The sequence below is a fragment of the Pararge aegeria genome, chromosome 12 (genome assembly GCF_905163445.1).
Source record: "Pararge aegeria chromosome 12, ilParAegt1.1, whole genome shotgun sequence".
In the NCBI taxonomy this organism is placed as follows: domain Eukaryota; kingdom Metazoa; phylum Arthropoda; class Insecta; order Lepidoptera; family Nymphalidae; genus Pararge; species Pararge aegeria.
Window position 1 is genome coordinate 16,393,668 of NC_053191.1, and position 20,359 is coordinate 16,414,026.

Genomic DNA, 20,359 nt, shown 5'->3' on the forward strand with positions numbered 1-20,359 from the left:
TCTGAGCATTTACCTAAATATGATAATATTATGAAGATAGGACGGAATTAATGGCATGTTAAATGCAAAGCAAAGTTTAGTGGTTAAGACTTTGACCTAACTCTGGGGCGGATGTGATCCATGCCCGTCACACACCTCTAACTTTTCGGAGTTATGTGTTATTCAAGCAATGAAATATCTCTTGCTTTGAAGGTGATGGAAAGCATTTAAGGAAACCTGCATGCAGAGAGTTCTCCATGATGTTCTCAAAGGTGTGGAGTCTATCGAAGGTGTGTAGAGTGCAGTACACTCGACACAAAATAAGCAATTTATTTAAAGGAAATTGTAAACAATTTTACAATAAATTACCGGTTGATATCTTGGGGATGTCACTAAAGAAGTTCAAAGTTTATATTAAGCGAAAGCTTATAGAAAAGTCCTATTATAGTATAAAGGACTACGTAAACGATAAAAAAGCTTGGGTGTGAACAATTGCTCTAACCAGGTTGCTTCTTAAATATTTTCTAATGACATTGTGAGATGGTGATAACAAAAATAACACCCGGCTAAGTTTTTTGTGGGCTTCTTCTTAGACCAGGGCGCGTTTGGAATCCTCGTAGCTTTAGTTTTGAGTTTACGATTGTAGTTATCGGCATCACTACTCACTGCTATGTACACATATTGTATATAAAAACGCATCAAAAGTGCCATCTATGTGCCTATTTCAATAGAAATATATGACTTTGACTTTGACTTTGACATTGACTTTGACTTTGACTTTGACTTTGACTTTATCAATCCGAACTTGGCCAGGGTGGTAGACCACGGCCTTAATAAAGGCATTCTGGGAGGAAACCCATGCGGCATGCCGCATGCCCAGTAGTGGGCCGGTAATGATAATTATATTATTATTGTTTGCATTCCTAGTTGCATGCCTTGTTGTTTAAGACAAAAGTTGTTTTTCTCGTTATTATTGAAATTTATGAAAGACTACCTCTGACCGTGTCTTCGTATGCGTGTACTGCAACTCCGAAAAACGGTATGTGTACCTATAGAAACAGTGGGAGTCATGAAGTAGGTACTACTTATAGTTTACTAGCTGTTGCCCCCGTTCTTTGTCCGCGTTTGTTACGGTTTTTTACAAATCCTTTGTTACTTTGTTCGGCGTCATTTCAACATACTTGATGCTAATTCAATTTGATTGGTTGCGTAGTTAGAGCTAGAAGGGAAGACAAACAAACACACTTTTACATTTATTTTATTAGTATGGATGCCTAAGTGGCTCTTGTCGGGGTTCGAACCTCACTTCTGACATATAAAAACACAGCGATCACCACTGCGCCATGGAAGTTAACAAAACTTCAATCCGTTGCCTTGTCGCTGCGTGAAATAAGGAAAAACCAACAAACATGCTTTTGTATAGTAAAGATTTTGCATTTGGCGCCTCACGACATTGCATTGTTTACTTCAGAGAGTCACGTAGATTTATCACGTTTGCCTCGAAAGAATTTAGGGCTAAAACATACTGAGCGTTTTTCGCAGATTATGCTAATCTCGGTCACAAGGCGTTAGCAATGTGCGATAATTTGTAATAAATTTATAAAAAAGTATTCTACAGACAGATAGGCTACTTGTGACTAGCAAAGCTTAGCTTCTGTCACACCTATAGTCACAAGAAAACTTATGTCTTTTTTTTAGAGACATAGTTATGTGGTAGCACGCACGCTAGCCCTAAAGGGAAAGCATTAAGCAGGTTGGCAGCATGATAAAATGTCAAAATCCTCCTACTATGCAAGTTATTTAAAAAAATAAGGTAGACAATACTTTTATGCATGAATGAAGTGCACGCCGCTGCCTAAGGGACGCTCCGTCTCTGACTTAGAATATATCCTTGCAAAAATTCATTTAGATCTGGCGCCCTATTGCTGCGTAAAATAAGGATAAACAAATGAAAAAAAAATCGCATTTATCTGATTAGTATGAATTAAGCACATTACGACATTTTATTGCTGGCTTTGAAAAGTCACGAAGATTTAGTCAAGTAGTTAAATTTATCACGTTAATTTACTCTGAGCGTTTCAAGCAGAATACGCTGACGGCTTGGCCACAAGGCATTATATTATGACACCTGCTAGGGCGGAGCAACCTTTTTTCTTTTTTTATATAAATAATTGACGAATCAAAAGGTAGCCTACTTGATGATAAGTGGAAAACAACGCCTATAAACAGAGCAACACTTGGTAAGGTTTGCAAGGAACACTTCCTGCAAAGTGTCCTTTCCTGTGTCTATCAACTTAAGCAACTTAACTTCTTGTGCCTGAGATTACACCGGCACCCAAATCCTTTATACCGTACATGATTGCAGCAATGCTGTTTAACGGCAGAAATAAGGATGGCGGTAGTACTCCCCCGGATGAGCTCTGTCGCTAAAAGCCATACTACTACTAAAATAACATAGAATACGCTAACGGTTTACGGAAAATTGAACCTCGCTTAAATTTTTATCTTAAGTTTTACGGCTAAGTATTACCTCTCATTATTTCATTCTGATCGCGTAATGACGTATAGTTAGGCCGCGTAGAAGATATTGTATACAGCCCGATGTATGCGAGTAACCTGATGTTAATAAGCTGCGTTAGATACGCTCACTGTGTTCCGGAACTTAGAGATAACTCCAGTGTGAAGTAACAGTATGCTAATATTTGGTTTTCCTTTTTGGGGAGATAATACCTAAAAGGTTGTGAAACTTAGCATGTTTCAAAATAACTTCAGACCAGGGGTATGGCCTTGGTTAAAAAAAAACCTTGCGGGGCAGTCTTAAGAGAATGCTGCTATCGGCATTCTCTTAAGACTGCATAGTACCAACCAAATAAAAAACGGTTTACAAAAGGCGGACTCAATGTTAAAACATTTTCTACCAGCCGGACGTGCGAGAAAAACGAGTGAGACAAACACTTTAGGAATAAATATATTTATATATACACATGTAACATAATAATTATTATATATCCCTACTAATATTATAAATGTCAATGTAAGTTTGTTTGTTACGCTTTTACGCAAAAACTACTTACCCGATCCTCATGAAATCCTTTGTACACTTATCTTGGAAGTGTTAGAAGTAATAGAGGATACTTTTTATCCCGACATTAAGCTTGGTTCCTTTGGGAGAGGGGATGAGTGTTTGACGATTTTACACCATAACTCCGACAAATTATAACCGCGTTAAAGAATTATTTTTGTACTATAGATATTATAATGTGCTTAATTTTGTCCAAACTGTGGTTGGAGATAGAGGACAGAACGCATCAGCGGACAGCAGCAAACCCCTCATTTAAGGCTTAGCGATACTGAATACTTAAATTTTTTTTAGAACTACTAAACTAAACTAAATTTAATGCCACATCAAAAAACAAACGCAGACGAAGTCGCGGGCAACAGCGAGTATATATATATTTGTATTTACAATTTATAGACGTGTACATGAGTGTGACCTTGTATTCACAAATAAAAGGGTGTATAGAAGAAAAAGACAGAAAGAAGGAGACAGGAGAGTTTACGCTGCGGAGAGAAACAGTACGTTTCTAAATTTTTCCGTCTGTCTGGATGTTCCGGGTCACTTAACGTAACCGCTAAGCCGATTTCGACAGAACTTTTCAAACAGGTTTAGTGGACTTTGGAATGTGATTTTGGTAAATAATTGTGACTCTCATTTTGAATCTCTGAAGCGGTGATGAAAATTTAGAAGTGAAAATTCCACGAGTCTAGTGGTATTTTCACTTCTAAATTTTCGGACTACCTAATGTACGTATTTTTAAGCAATTAAAATATAACTCAGCATTAATGGCGTATGAAAACATAGTGGGGAAACCTGCATGCCTGAGAGTTCTCCATAATGTTCCAAAAGGTGTGTGAAGTCTATTAATCGGCCTAAGCCCTTCTCATTCTGAGAGGAGACCGTGCTTTGTAGCGAGCCGGTACTGAGTGTATAATAATGATGATTATACGGTGAAAATGTTTTTTTAAAAGTATTTTTGCCCACTCTTGGAGGAAATATCGAATTTATAAAAATGCGACTCTCTGGCACGCCGAAATTGTCAGAGAGCAAATTCAAAATCCAAATTCATTTACGAGTATTTCGAGTAGGACTTCCTTATAAGCACTTTTTAAACGTCAAGTATGTCTGTGTGTGTGTGTGTGTGTGAATGACTCTACCACTAGTTCGGAAAGCAGATTTTACCGAGTAGAGCCGGCAAGAAACTCAGTAAGTGTGTATCAAAAGTGCCATCTATGTGCCTATTTGAATAAAGAAATAAAGTAGTTTCTCTTTTCCAAAGTTAACATTTAGAATATTTTTTCCATCTTGCGGGAGATCAGAGCGGGTGCTGGCTGCGTCAACCTACCTAGTCTAATATATAATTACGCTATGATAAATGTAACACATTGTTGAAACTTTTGCATTTTCAGGTCCAGAATTAACTTAGGAATTATGATATAAAAGCCTAGACTCATCCGAACAAGTACTGTCGGCGCCGAAATTTTTACACGCATTTTAAATATTTATAAATTTCCCATTGAAGTTCACTTGTATTGTCAATAAAAATCGTTAAAAGGACGTCGCTTGTACCTACTATTTATCACTTATTCCGTGCGCATGGTTACGATTTGTATGCGAATAATTACCCCACTTTCTTAAACGTTTCCACTGGAAAATCTTATCGGGAAATGAGATTATTCAAACGGTTTCGTACTAACTTTCCTTTCTTTTGATATGTAACAAAATTAAATATAGCTTGGAACTTTGTACCCCGGAAAATCATTTTGTAGCAACAATATGAACTCCCGACTAAATAATATTCCACTAAATGGCTGAGAAATACTTTGTGTTGGCTTGATGCCAGTATCACTGTACAATACTTTAGGTGGCTTATCTATACGAGTGTTATTGGAACTGTAAATTACTTTAAAGGGAAATATCTACGCTTAGTATTATTTGTAAATGTTGGTACTCTATAAACAAAAAGCTGGTTTTTAAAATAGACTTAATTACATCTGCGAAAGGTCCAGAAGTACCTTGATGAGCGTGAAGTTAAAAATGTATCCACTTTTCATTACTTTTCTGTTATACAAAAGTTTTTGTAGTAACGAAATGGCCGAGCCATATAAAGCCTATAACAGAGCAACATTTCGCAGGGCATGTAAGAAACACTACCTAAAAATTTCCGCCTTGTGCATCAATCTGAGGCGTAGGTGTTAAACCTCCATGAATGAATGATTGAATGAATGAATGAAAACACTTTTATTGTACATTAAAGAAAAAAATAGTTACAGAGATATAAATACATATCAAGAGAGTACAATTTAATTTACTCCGTGCCTGTTTTTACACTGGCAAACAAGCCCTTTACAACAGAATGGTGCCATTCTGACAGACCTGAAACTTTGTCACTAACTATGGGCCTCGTAAGAAGGCTAAGCGTCACTCAGCGAACAATAGAAATAGTTATGTTAGGAGTATCTCTACGTGATCAAATCAGAAATGAGGAGATCCGTAGAAGAAATAGAGTTAACGATATAGCTCAACGAGGCGCTAAGCTGGCATTGGGCGGGGCACATTAAATAAATAAATATACTAGACAATACACACATCGCCATCTAGCCCCAAAGTAAGCGTAGATTGTGTTCCTAAGATGACTGATGAATATTTATATGAATAATATACATACGATTAAATACTTATAATATACAGATAAACACCCAGATATTGAAAAACATTTATGTTTATCACACAAGCATTTTTCAGTTGTGGGAATCGAACCCTTGGCGTTGAACTCAGAAAGCAGGGTCGGTGCCCACTGCGCCAGTTGGCAGTCAAACATTGAAGAAGGTCCCAAGGTGTTGGTATGTCGATCTCGCCCCGTTAACGCAGCGTTGGTCGACCGGGAGCCGTTGGACACAAGCGGCCCAGGGTCAAGGTTTTCGGAACGCCCTACAAAAGACCTATTTCGATCAGTGGACGGCAATCTGATGAAGTGATGATAAGGATTACAGCAATGGTACTTGGTCAGAAATAACCATTGCAGACTTCCCGGACGAGCTCTGTCACAAAAAACTACTACTATACCAATATTTGGTAGTGATAAATACAAAATAAATTATCAAATTTCCCTATCTACGTTTTAATATTGTGTAATCAAATTATTCACACATGGCATGGTAATGAACAATTATGCGTAGTATTAAATAACGAACAATGAAATATAGTCACCAAACATTATATCGGTTGGGTGAGTTTGATATGTTCAAATAATAATAACGAATAAATCATAATCTTAGGTATAATTTAATTAAATGTAAACAAACTGCAAATGTCTTCCCTAAAGTTAATTAGCATTCCACTGCTGGTCAGACGGTTTTTCCTTTGGGAGCATAGACCCACCACGCTGCTTCAATGCAGGTTGGTGGACTTTTACCGACTATTACCACAAGTTAGTGATAATAGCCGGGATCGACGGGTTAGCATAGCATCGACCATAGCAACAGCTGTGTTTACATCAGTGTCAAATAGGGTCAAGGATCACCTACTATGGGTACAGAAAAAAAAATAAGTGTAAGAATATAATTAAAACATTCACACACTTCGCATACGCGGGTAAACGTGTTTTCAAGTAATTCGAATTAGTTACTAGATAATATTTTTCACCAATAACATCCCATTACAGGGCACGGGTCTCCTCCAAGAATGAGAAGGGTTCAGGCCGAAGTCCAAAACGCTGGCCAAGTGCATATTGCTTCACACTAACTAGAGAACATTTTGGGAACTCTCAGGCTATTGTATAGAAGCAGGCGTTACTTTGCGGAAATCCATGATATATTATCAAAATTAAGCTTAATTTTCTATACTCCGCGAAAAGCAGGAGAATCTGTGTGGTGTAATTTATAATTTCTTCAATCCTTATACTCCACACCACACAGATCCTCGGCAATACACCCTCTACGCACGTTTCGCTCCGAAACCGGATCATCATCAGGAGATGTTGACTTTACAATGACTTAACAATTAACAATTATTCATTGTAAAGTGCTGCTCCGGTTTCGGAGCGAAACGTGCGTAGAGGGTGTATTGCCGAGGATATGTGTGGTGTGGAGTATAAGGATTGAAGAAATTATAAATTACACCACACAGATTCTCCTGCTTTTCGCGGAGTATAGCAAATTAAGCTTAATTTTGATAACTCTCAGGCTTGCTGGTTTCCTTACGATGTTTTCCTTCATCGTTAAATCAAGTAATATTGAATTGCTTATGATTTTGAATGTTACAGATGCGTACCGGGGTTCGTACTTGGTCCCGCCGAAGTCCTAACTTGTAAATAAAAAACAGAAATATTACTTAACAGGCTGTATAGCTATACAACGTTTAAATGAAAAACCGGATTATTCCACAGGCTTTTGAGATACATTATTTAATGTCTCTGAGATGTATCTATAATACCGAAACGCAAATAGTTTTTGAGTAAACCACTGCCATAGTTTGAAACGAAGGGAATTAGATACAGCCCTAACATCACATGCAAAATTAAAATCAAGTTACACCTGTGATTTTATTAGGTACGCGTTGTGTAGTTTAGGTACTATATATATGACGGCCCATTGGCGCAGTTTGCAGCGACCCTGCTTTCTCAGCCAAAGGCCGTGGGTTCGATTCCCACGACTGGAAAATGTTTGTGTGATGAACATGAATGTTTTTCAGTGTCTGGGTGTAATTCTGCATATTAGAAGTATTTTAAGCATATTCATAATAATATTCATCAGTCATCGTTGTACCCATAACACAAGCTACGCTTACTGTGGGGCTAGATGGCAATGTGTGTATTGTCGTAGTATATTTATTTTTTATTTTTATTTTTACTATGCGCGTGTCAGTGTTGTATCTTAAATAAGTAATAATTGTCACTTATAATACCACAAGAGCTTCAAAATTATCGGGTATTTCCCGATATGTTCGTTGCAAACAAATGAAGGATTCAAGTTTTTCAGGTTAAAAAATCATTTTTCCTGAAAAACTTGACGACTTTATTTGTTTGCAGGGAACCTTGAGGGAAATGCCAGATAATTTTGAAGCTCGTGTGGTATTCGGGGAATTATTTTTCCGTCCCAAATGTCGGCCAATAGAATTGCACCATGAGACGAAATGTACAGTTAACAAATAAGAATTTCATAATGAATAAATATAGCAAAATATATATATATAGCAACTACCAGAGAAAATTTTCAAAAAATTATCAGTATAATACCATGTAGGTTGTACCACGTGACGTCGAATGGTGCAATTCTATTGGTCGATATTTGGGTCGGAAAAATAATCATAAGTAAACACTTAGAATATTTTGAATTAGTTTGTATGGAAATTTAAATATGCTTCTTTTAATTTAACATTTTTACAGGTTGATTCCTTGTGAAATATACTTATGCACCCAGTATATTGCAATTCGGTAACACGTTGTAGGTATATAATTTGTACAATATTTATAATAATCAATCATGGTGTCTCTCGCATTCGCGCGGTCACGCCATTTTGTCAACCATAATGAATTTGCGTCATAACATCGCGCCGTTCGCGTACGGCTGAGAATATTTTCAAAACATAATATTTTCAATAATATAAGCAAGTTGCATGAATACTTACAGTTGTTTCATATCTCATCATCATCAACCGATAGACGTCCACAGCTGGACATTGGTCTAGGTAGATATAGGTGTGTAGGACATTCCAAACTCCACGATTCTGGGCTGCTTTTTTCCGGCCCCCCCTGCGACTCGTTTGATGTCGTCTGTCCACCTGGTTGGGGGTCAGCCAACGCTATGTTTACCGGTGCAGGGTTGCTATTCCAACACCTTAGGACCACAGCGTCCATCGGTATTTCGAGCTATGTATTGGTATTTCCAGCCCATTGCCACTTCAGCGACTCGTTGAGCTATGTCGGTAGCTCTAGGTCTTCTATGGATCTCCACATTTCTGATTTGTTCACGTAGAGATACTCCTAACATAACTCTTTTCATTGCTCGCTGAGTGACTTTGAGCCTTCTTATAAGGCCCATGTAATTAGTTTTTAACTATTTCTCTCTGCAGCCATCTGGTAGCAGGGTGCGAACGTGGCTAGTTACCTACAAACAAAGCCGTGCTGCCAACCAATTAGGGGTATTGGTTTTATTATATACTAGCTGACCCGCTTAACTTCGTCAGCTCCAGAATTAATACTGATATTAATTACAGGGTTTAATATCTAAAAAACCTAGAAACTAATTGCAGCGCCATCTACCAGGTCTAGTTTTATTTCCAAATTCATCCATAAATCCATCCTCACAAACTTTCGCATTTATAATATTAGTAAGATGGTACGCATGCATTCGATCGTTTCGATTCGATGCCTTGCGATTTACTGTTGTCTGTGAAGAGTTATGTTATGTGTATGTTCCTTTATCTCCGACAATAGTTATCACATCTTCATTATAATTAGACAATACATGCTTGATAGTATACACTTTCAATTAAAAAAAGAATTATTCACGGAGCTATGAAGTAAAATTGATAAAAATTTTCATCCCATTTCCCGTAGGAAACTTATTGTTTATGTTGACCCAGAATATCAGCTACAAGTTACAACTATACCAAATTTTATATAAATCAGTTCAGTAGTTTTCACGTGATACCCGGACAGACAGACGGACAGACAGACAGACAGACAGACAGACAGACAGACAGACAGACATACAAAATACAATAATTAAAAAATAATCTGTTTTGGACTCAGTATCGATTATAAAGCAACCCCCGGCAAAAATTTTCAAAAACTATTAAATGTACACTGTACAGAAATATTCCAGTTACAGTTTTATATAAGTATAGATATAGATATAGATAAAAAAGAGTGGGCTATGAGCAAGAAAAAAAAAGAAAGAACGATGCAGTAATTTCAAACTTACAGACAGACATTTGAATTTAATTTATTAGAAATTAGTTATCCAGCCCGCTTCGCCGGCCTAAATTTTGCTTTATTTTATTCAAACAATAAACTTACATCATTAAATTTTTAATTTTAGTCTCATAATATATTAAATCATTTATTTCTCTCCGTATTCATTCTCTTCTCGAGCGGGTGAAGATCATTATCTACACCCATGTACACCCAACAATAGAATATCTTCATAGTAAATAAAAGCTGTATTTGACAGTTCAAAAATAGGAGTGCTCCGATCGACACCAAACTTTACAGGATTACTCGCCAGGTCAATCCTTAGATTCCCTGAAAGTATACATACCCACACACTTTCTCATATATATATAATCTATATAATTTATCTATATATATATATATATATATATATATATATATATATATAGATAAATTATATAGATTTAAATGTCTTCTAGTAAATTTCTAAAGTTCAAATTTATTAATTTACTAGTAGAGAGAGGTAGGTGTGTCTAGACTATGTACATTTATTTTACCTTAATGACGCGACCTAAAAAACTCCACAATATAGTTATCTCTTTCATCGCAATATGAAAGCACGAGTGTGAAAGGGACACCTGAAAAGGGCTTGCGTGCCCTATGAGGGAAAATTTCATTAGTCATAATATTTCTGTTGAAATTACAATCAATTTGGGGCGAATGGACTTTTATTAGGACATGCGAATACACTTACTAGCTCTGTCCTCGGCTTTGCTTATTTATTTATTTGGTATCTATGACCCATCACTACGCACTACACTATAACATAAATAGAATAATTAAAAACTAAACTAACAAAATAAATAGAATTGTTAAAAACTAAACTAAATAATAAAAAAATACATACATTAAATATTAATATGCAATATAAAAAAAAAGTTACAAATTAAAATTTCTGCTTCCAGGCAGCCCTACGTGGAGTTTAATATACAACTTGTAAATAACTTATTTCTCTACTACTCTTTATGCGGACGTTATTTGCAAAAGACATTTTTTTTTTACCTTTATCTTTTGATTCATTGATTGAGCTTTTCGAAGGACATATCAAATTAAGTTTACATGACGCATTTTTTTTTTTTTTTTTTTTTTTTTTTTTATACTACGACAATACACACATCGCCACCTAGCCCCAAAGTAAGCGTAGCTTGTGTTATGGGTACTAAGATGACTGATGAATATTTTTATGAATTATATATACATAAATACTTAGAAAATACATATAAACACCCAGACACTGAAAAACACTTAATGCTCATCACACAAACATTTTCCAGTTGTGGGAATCGAACCCACGACCTTGGACTCAGAAAGCAGGGTCGCTGCCCACTGCGCCAGTCGGCCGTCAAATTATGTGCTTTGTCAATGTTATGTGCACACTGCACTTGTAATTAAAATGCATATCAGTGCATTTTATTATCTATGCAGATATGTTGTTAGTGCTGTTAAAAATTAATGGGTATGACTACCATACTCCCGAACAGGTTAGCCCGCTACGATTATGCAGTCTAAGATGATAGCGGGCTAACCAGTTACGGAGTACGGCAGTTATGTTAAACGGATATACCTAATCGGTTTCTACACGACATCGTACCGGAAAGCTAAATCGTTTAGCGGCACGTCTTTGTCGGTAGGCTGGTAGCTAGCCACGTACGCCTGCCACCAGACCAGAGTAAAATTCAGAAATTAATAATTCCCGAATTGCCTCCTTCTCCTGCCTTAATTGTCGGGGATCGAACCCGGTACTTCCACTCATAAGACTACAGCGCCGAGTAAAATGTAGAAAATTACTAGGTATTTTAATAAAGGAAATAAAGAAATAAACTAACTAAACTCTAGGCTATCCTCTGTAAATCCATAGATAGATAGATACCTAGATATTTACGTATGAAACATTTCATATATAAAATCTATCTGACAGTAACATGAGATTTTTACGTCATGGAACAAACATCCATCGAGCTCGTGATGGGATCAATCTAAATGTACATATGGCTTCAATCGGTAATTTGATGATACGAGAATTCTATCTACCGAGAATCGCGTCATCAAATATGTGATACCTACTCTCATACATTTTCAACCTTGTGAAGAGCAACCAATAAAGAAGATGTATATATGTATAAATGTGCGTATCACCATTTTCTACTACCCTGTACACATTTATCATGAAATGCCATTTATGGGCCCGGCCTACTTGAATAAAGATATTTTTTGACCTTGACTTTGAATATATTATATTTAAATCGACATACGTCTAAATCACTTGATATATTAAAAAAGCAGTCAAAAATCACTATACTTTACATTAAAGACGATTTGCAATAGAATTTACTATTATTTCTGTATTTATGATATGTGTATATAATTTTTTTTTTTAATGTTTATTATATTGTGTATTATTTTAAATGTGTAATCTAGTTCAAGTATTAGTATGTAGTTATTCGTATGTATTTTTTTTAATCATGCACAACCTACAGTCTGTTATCCGTTGTTATCCTAAGGTTGCCTCGCAGAGGTCGCTACAAAGCAATAAGGCTGCCTTTTGTATGCTGTCTGTGTATTTTTTAAATCTTCTTCTGTTTTTTAAAATTGTAGTATGCATATAAAGAGTTTAATAATAAATAAAATAATTGAAAATAAAATTTAAAATGTAATTTTTTTATGTTGGAAAAGAGCAACCGCTGAGTTTCTTGCTGGATTTTTCTCGGTAGAATCTGCCTTCCGAACCGGTGGTAGAGTCACTACAAACAGACAGACTTGACGTTTCAAAAGTGCTTATATTTAGGCCTACTTGAAATAAATGAATTTTGAATTTTGAATTACATTAAAATTGAGCTGAAATTTTAGAGTTTTTTTGTAATTTTATACTCGTAGTTCGTGGAAATAGGTACTACGCCATGCATATTTCTGTCGTCAAGCAGAATTTCTGTGTTTCGGTAGAAAGTTTCACATTTAGGTACAGATATAGCACACATGAAAGTGGGCAAAGAAGAAAACTCCAATATTTAGGGTATATAACGCGTAACACACGCGGACCACTTTTCGGAAATATGTGCGTTTTTATTTTAAGCAATATAAATATAACTTGCTTGTAGGAAAACATCGTGAGAAAACCTGCATGCCTAAGATTTCTCCACAGCATTCTCAAGGACGTGGCACTGGGCCGGTAATGGGTTGATGATGATTATATCGAAAATAGGACCTACTCTAACTCGTTATTCTGGGGACGATAAAGGGCAAGCGAAGGCCGGTGGCAAATTTCCTGGCACAAAAATAGTAGCCATTTCTTTATATGAGTACTTAAGATACTGTGTAGAGAAGCGGTTAATAAAGTACAGTTAAGCTATAGAAAGAATCTTTGATATAAGATAGCACTAGAAGAAGATAGCTATTTTTTTATTCGACTACAAGTAAGCCCCTCACTGCAATCTTACCTGGTAGTAAGTAATGACGCAGCCTAAGATGGTAGCGGGCTAATCTATCAGGGAGCCATACACCTAATCGGTTTCTACGCGACATCGCACCGGAACACTAAAATCGCTGAGTGGCACGTCTTTGTCGCTTCGGTGGTAATTTTCATAATATATTATGGATTTCCGCAAAGTAACGCCTGCTTCTATCCAATAGGCGAACCAGACGAAAATCATGAAGAAACGAAAGATAACAAGAGAGAATGACGACCATACGATTGTAGCTACGTATGCTTATCTTAGTGAAATTGCCAGAACTCAGCCATAGGTCATCTACGCGGTAAGAACAGTCACTAGCTGGACGTGGGAAGAAGAAGAAGAAGAAGAACCACTTTATTGCACGTATAACATAGAGGAAAAGAAACAGTAAGGAGTATACAGTACACAATGTAGACATGCAAAGGCGGCCTTACTAGGCACTAGACCAAGAAGAAGGCTCATCAAGTTTCGAAGGAAAACCAGAGAAAATTACTACCATACTATTGTAGATATGTTTGCCTATATTGTAGCGACTATGCCAGAATTCCGCCATAGGTCGTCTACACGACGAGAGAGGGCAGTCTGCCAGGAAGGAGCCCTGTCCACTAGCTGGACGCGTGATTTTATAATATTAGGATCACTGATAGAAGATAGCACTAGGCCAAGAAGATAGCTCATGAGGTTGCTAAGGAAATCAAGAGACAATGACGCCTATACTATTGTAGATACGTATGCCTATGTAGTAGTGACATTGCCAGAATTCCGCCACAGGTCATCTACATGATAAGAGCAGGCAGTCCGCAAAGAAGGTGCCCTATACGCGTGATTTTATAATAGTAGGATCTCTGATAGAAGATAGAACTAGGCCAAGAAGATAGCTTATGAAGTTGCTAAGGAAATCAAGAGACAATGACGCCTATACTATTGTAGATACGTATGCCTATATAATAGTGACATTGCCAGAATTCCGCCATAGGTCATCTACACGGTAAGAGCAGGCAGTCTGCCAGGAAGGTGCCCTTGTTCTTGGTGCCCTGTCCACTCGCTGGACGCATGATTTCATTTACATTTTCTTGTAAACACGTGGTTTCTAACGTTTTTGCAATTAGAGTCAAAACTATTGAAAGTCCGTCCCGAGCCTTAATTCTGACTATGACGTCCTATTTTCTAGTAATTTTTATTACTGTGTATTTTGCCTCGGTGGTATCGAAAATTTGCGGTCGTTCGAAATTTGATTTAATTTTTGTGCCCAAGTTATTTTCGTTCATCTGTACACCTTATGAAGTCCCAATGTATATTGCCTTTTTGGATGTGCATTAATTACAAAAGATTATTAGCAGGTATGGCAGCTACTCAATCTTAAGACTTTTAATTCAGAATCTACTAATAATATACCTAAAGCTGGAAAGGTAGTGTGATCGAACGCGCTAATCTCAGGAACGGTTCAAATTGGAAAAAATCTTTTTGCGTTGGTTAGCCCATTTATTGGGGAAGGCTAAAGGCAGAAACGGGATAAATTATTACGTCCAGATCCTCCTTTGCGTGCGTATAGAGTAATGTTACGCCCAAAATGATGTAAGATGATGTATGTATGTGTTAGAAGGGGTAATAGATAGGGTAGGACAATGACTTTACTTTCGTGGGGCCGAGTTCGAATCCCAGCACACATTTTCAATGTTTCTAAGTTATGTGTGTTTTAAGCAATAAACTATCACTTGTTTCGACGGTGAAGGAAAACATCGTGAGGAAACCGCATATGTATATATACATTCTCGTATACAATCTCAGAGGTGTGTGTAGTCCAACTATCCGCACTGGGCCAGCGTGGTGGACTACGGCCTTCTCATTGTGGGAGGAGACCTGTAGCGTGTAGCGGGCCGGTAATCGGTTGATATGGTGATTCGAACTCGGCCCCCCGAAAGTGTTCCTACCCAATGCGCTATCACCGCTTATGCCATAATAATATAGTAGGGTATCCTATCTTTTTTTTGTGCATTACCTTAGAAACTTACCAGAAATAAAATAAGAACCTTTGAACGGTGAACAACAAAATCTTAAGAGGAAGCTGTTTGTGGTTTTCACACACAAACAACACGTTTTATCTACCTACTTATTTACCTACGCAGTATGTACATGGTGGTGAGCGATATGCAGGATGTTTTAACACTATTAATAATTTTCAAGGTTAATAATTAATGAAGTTTGTACTGCTTGCATCACAATCTTGGTTCTCTATTCCCAAATTTTTTACTGCGATATTTTACCTATTTCTATATCGATATTTTTATTTCGAACTAAGCAGTAATCGAACGTATCGTATGTACTTATTTTCAAGGTTGGTAATATGTATTTTTATGAGGTATTAGCTGTTACCCGCGTTAACTAAGGTTGGTAGCGTAGTATTTCAGCTTAGTATCGCTTACTCATAGAAGTAAACTTTTCACTTATCAGAGATGACTAGTGCAAACTGCGTGATCTTAATTTTAATTTTCCTTGATCTCGTAAACTATACGCACCAAAATAACATTAAAAGGTCATCTGCATAATATTGTTTGTACTAAAATGTCTTGCTCAAAAAAATATCGATGGAAAATTTTTAAATTATTAAATTTGACTGGGCTAGGTGTTGTCTTATTTATAATGGGAAGGTTTTTAGCTCCGCGTCTCGTGTCGAGTGTATTCAGAAAGCCTATCTTTATTTACTTTCGTACTTTCGTCGTATTTTGGTTCTAGAAGTGGTTTTTAAAACCCTTCCTTGGCGGCCCACTGTCTTGTCAAAATATTTGGTGTCACGAAAATCGCTATTTAACTTTTCGAACATTATCTGTGTATTGAACATGATATAGCTGAATTAATTAATGAATCAAATAATGAATGAATATACTTGTATTGCACACCATAAAAAGTACGTTTTGGCGGCCTTATCTACAGCTTCATAGCGATTTATTTCAGACATCAAAAAAGTATCGTTAATTTTCTTGAAAACAAATCTTTATAGATTATTATTTATTGTAAGGAGTATTTTTTGTTAGTGTAAATGTTCGTTTATAATCTTTATATTTATGTTATTCGCGTTCTTACAGAGGGCGAGATGCATCCACACAGACCCTTTTTCACGTCCCACTCCGATACGTCGGCTATTAACGTGAAACACTTGGTAAGAAGGCCTTGTGGATGCGAACACTATTAACCCCTTTGTTTGAAGCTAACAGCTTATCGAATGACTGAAAACTAAAACGTATATAAGCAACTAAAACTAAAATTTAAAGAGCTACGTATTCAATAGTGCACAGTACCTATTATAAACCCCCTTATTAATAAACCTGGTGTAGCGTTGGAGAAGTAACACATTTTTTTGGCACGCTCTGACACTTGACAGGTGCTGTCAGTTGAAGTGTCACAGACACAGCTGTTTCAGTACTTTTTGTGACAGAGCTTGTCCGGGGAAGTACCACAGCGATGCTTATTTCAGCCGCAAAGCAGCATTGTTGCATGCTATTTCCCGGTCTGAAGTTTGAGGTTGCCATTTTAATTGCAGGCACACGAGGCTTTTTAGGTAGGTACCTACGTGAAAAAAACAAAAGTGGCGATAACCGTAAATTCTGCACTTGTAAAATATCCTGTACTGTATAAAATGTATACTATTGAATACGAGCTCTAAAACTAAACCGTAGAAAAAAAATCTACGTCCTTATTTACGTAGGACCTGTACCTATTTAACCTTAGACTTCTGCATTTACAAAAGTTTATATTCCTTAACGCATGCTTCAAGGAACTGTTAATGGACGCGTATTTAGCTAAGTGCAAAGTAATTGAGTTCTAAACAATTCTTGTTTTTCCTTTCTTAAAACAGTGGTACTTAATTAAAAGGTTGTACGCAAATCTTCATCCTCATATTTTAACCTTTGAACGTTTGTAGACGATTCCAAAATTTGTTTGATGCTAGACCACTTTTCATAAGTAGTAAAGAGTCTACCAACATTTGTAACCCAAAATCCATTCGAGCGATGTGCTGCCCATTGTCATTTTAACTTTGCAATTCGTGGAGCTATAATTTTAATATTTTCATCTAAGTGTTTTGATCTACACTTGGAGGAGATATGAAATATACAAATTTAAAATTCATATAAAAATTCAGAAACTGGCAGGGTTTGAAACCGCATCTCTCTGGTCGAAATAGTCGCTATAGACTGATAAAAAGGGATATAGTTTTCGGATTGGTCAGAGTGGTACGAGCACCGAGGCTTATTTGGCAGAGCGCTCAGGCGGCATTTGCCAGAAAGATGCATATTCAACACCTGCTGCTTCCGGAATTTTTATATGTATTAAAAAAAACTTTGGAAAGAAGTTGAACCTGTTGAAATTAAAGCATTTGTGTACAACTCAATTATCAATCCATTTTTTTTATGCTTAGACCTATTAGATTATTAACAATAAAACTAAAATGTAGTTAGAATAAATAATTGACGTCACATTTGTAAATATTTACCATAGATTAAGGAAGTACATCAGCGTCTTTGTCAAAAGTTATAGTTTTTCCTAAACCCTCCGAAATAAATCGTTCAATAATTTAATCACTGCCTAAGTAACGCCGTTATCGTAAGGAGTGCAAATCTTATATTCACGATATCTCCAGAAATCGTGATTATAAGACTTTCACTCCTAGAAATCGTGATGATAAGATTGGATATATTAAATTTAATATTAAATAAATAATAATTTACTTTATATAATTTAATGAAATAATAGAAATAAAAATAATATGAATAAAATAAAAAAAATAAGAATATTTTTTTTGTTTACAAAGATTATAAACCTAAACACGAAGCACATAAGCCTTAAAGATGTAACAAATCAAGAACGTATTAAAGAAAAACATTAAGAAAGAAGAAGATACAAAACAAAGGATGATTTCGTTGAAACATGTAATAACAATTTCTTGAATTAAACATGTTTGCGCCTATTGAGCATAAAGTCACAAGGGTCAAGGAAAAATTCTGCGTAGGTACACATAACCTGTCACCGCCGTCTATTAACCTAGTGACGTCAGCGACTACGAGTGAAGCTTTCAATTAGTAATGAGTTGTCGACGAGCGTTGGCGGCCAACGTCGTAACCTGTGGTCGTAAGAACTACTTTAGAAGTCAATTAATCAAGGATAGAATGTTGGTCAACAAGCTTGTTATATCGATATTGGTTCTTCCACGGAATTGGTTACCTAATGGTTGGATGATAGATGCGATATCAATATAATAAAAGAGGATTGCACACTCGGTGTTGCACAGCCTTGCATTATATTAAAACTAGCTCCTGCCCGCTCGTGCACAATTTTTTCCTACCACGGGAACTATTTGAGAGATCGGTAGAGAAAGTACATATCCCTATCCATAGCTTTGATGACATGCATACCAAATTTCAAAGCTGTCTGCCCGCGGTAACTACTTAAGGAATCGGAATAAAAGGTAGCCTATGTTCTTTTCACGTCAAAGGCTGTATTATGTACAATGCATGCCAAATTTCATCCAAAACCGTTCAGCTGTTTTTGTGTGATCGAGTAACAAACATGGACACTTTCACATTTATATTATTAGTAAGATATAGTTAATATTTAGTATTAAATTTAATTAACAGATTTTACTTATGACCATACGGTAGTTACTTTGCCAGTACTGTGTTAGTACCTACTACTTCTTTTTTGTTTGAAATATCATTAGTTTTGAATAGGTTTTTAAAACTAACTTCTTCACACGTTTTTCTATCCTATTATCTTTAGCTTATACCTAACCTTGATCAAAACCTTTATAATTGTATAAGAAGTTCTAGAAAACTAACTCTGCTCAATCTTAAACAGTACTTTTCATTTAGGATTTAAAATATCGTGTCTTGTTCTTTGACTTTAGCTCTGGGTGAGCAACAAGCTCAAGATGGTGCTTATCATTTCTAAGCCTTTTAATATTCCTTCCTTACTAATATTATAAATGCGAAAGTGCGTTTGTTTATTTATTTGTCCTGTTTCTCTGATTTTACAAACAAACGACTTCCAAACAACTTAATTTTTGGCATAGACTTAGTTGAAAGGACGTTACATGCGGTCCTTTTTATTAAAGGAAGAGAAACGGTTTTTAAGGGATTCGCTAAAAGCCGTTTTAAACTTGGACTAAGAACGCGGCAACAGCTTGTAATAAATATGATATATTATTAATGTTAAATCTTTTTGCAGGTGACAGATTTATTCACCCAGATGAGGGATCCGTCCCCTGGGGCGCCCAACCTCAAGGGTTCAACGGGGTCCCTCAATGTGATGAGGAATGCGGGCTTCCAGCAGCAGAACGGCGCTGAGCACTTTCCCTGGAGCAACCCTGCGATATCGCTGGCAGGGAATTGCAACTCCAACCTGTTAGTATCAAGTGAAGAACATTATATGTTAACACGTATCCTTCCGTTGTTACTATTTAACCGCTTGAACAATCCATCGATATTAACATTTTTTGGCACATATAGCTTGAGTTTTAGATTCTGACAAACAATGTTCCCGGTATAACTCGGTCATGGATGAATTTTAAAGCGGAAAATATCTTGGATAAAGGAATCTTCTATGCGTAATAAGTAGCTTTCGGTTCAATCTCCAGATCACAGAATCGTGTTAGCAGAGCCATCGGCTAGCGGGTTAGATTAAGAAACGGATAAAACTAATACAATTAATCTTTCATCTAAATCTAAACTAGATTTCTATGATGATCTAATTTACTCAGAAAGGGATACTCTCTGAATGGTCCCCGATTTAGGATTAGATTGATTATTTAAAAAAAACAACTCATGGCTAAGTATGTTGTGGGCTTCTTCTTAGACCAGGACGCGTTTGGAACTCTCGTACCTTTAATTTTAAGTTTAGGAATATATATTTATCATCATCTCACTA

The 20,359-nt window shown here is 36.4% G+C and overlaps 1 protein-coding gene across 3 annotated transcripts in view; it reads left to right on the forward strand.

Annotated features, from left to right (window-relative positions):
* LOC120628247 (TBC1 domain family member 1) overlaps positions 1 to 20,359 on the forward strand; it is a 63,589-nt gene that overhangs the window by 17,333 nt on the left and 25,897 nt on the right. For 2 of the 3 annotated variants that reach the window (XM_039896524.1, XM_039896526.1), the window contains one exon: positions 19,661 to 19,836. In XM_039896524.1, the coding sequence (XP_039752458.1) occupies positions 19,661 to 19,836 (176 nt within the window). Of the gene's footprint in view, positions 1 to 16,524; positions 16,599 to 19,660; positions 19,837 to 20,359 lie in introns of all 3 variants that reach the window. The other variant, XM_039896525.1, reaches the window with a different exon arrangement.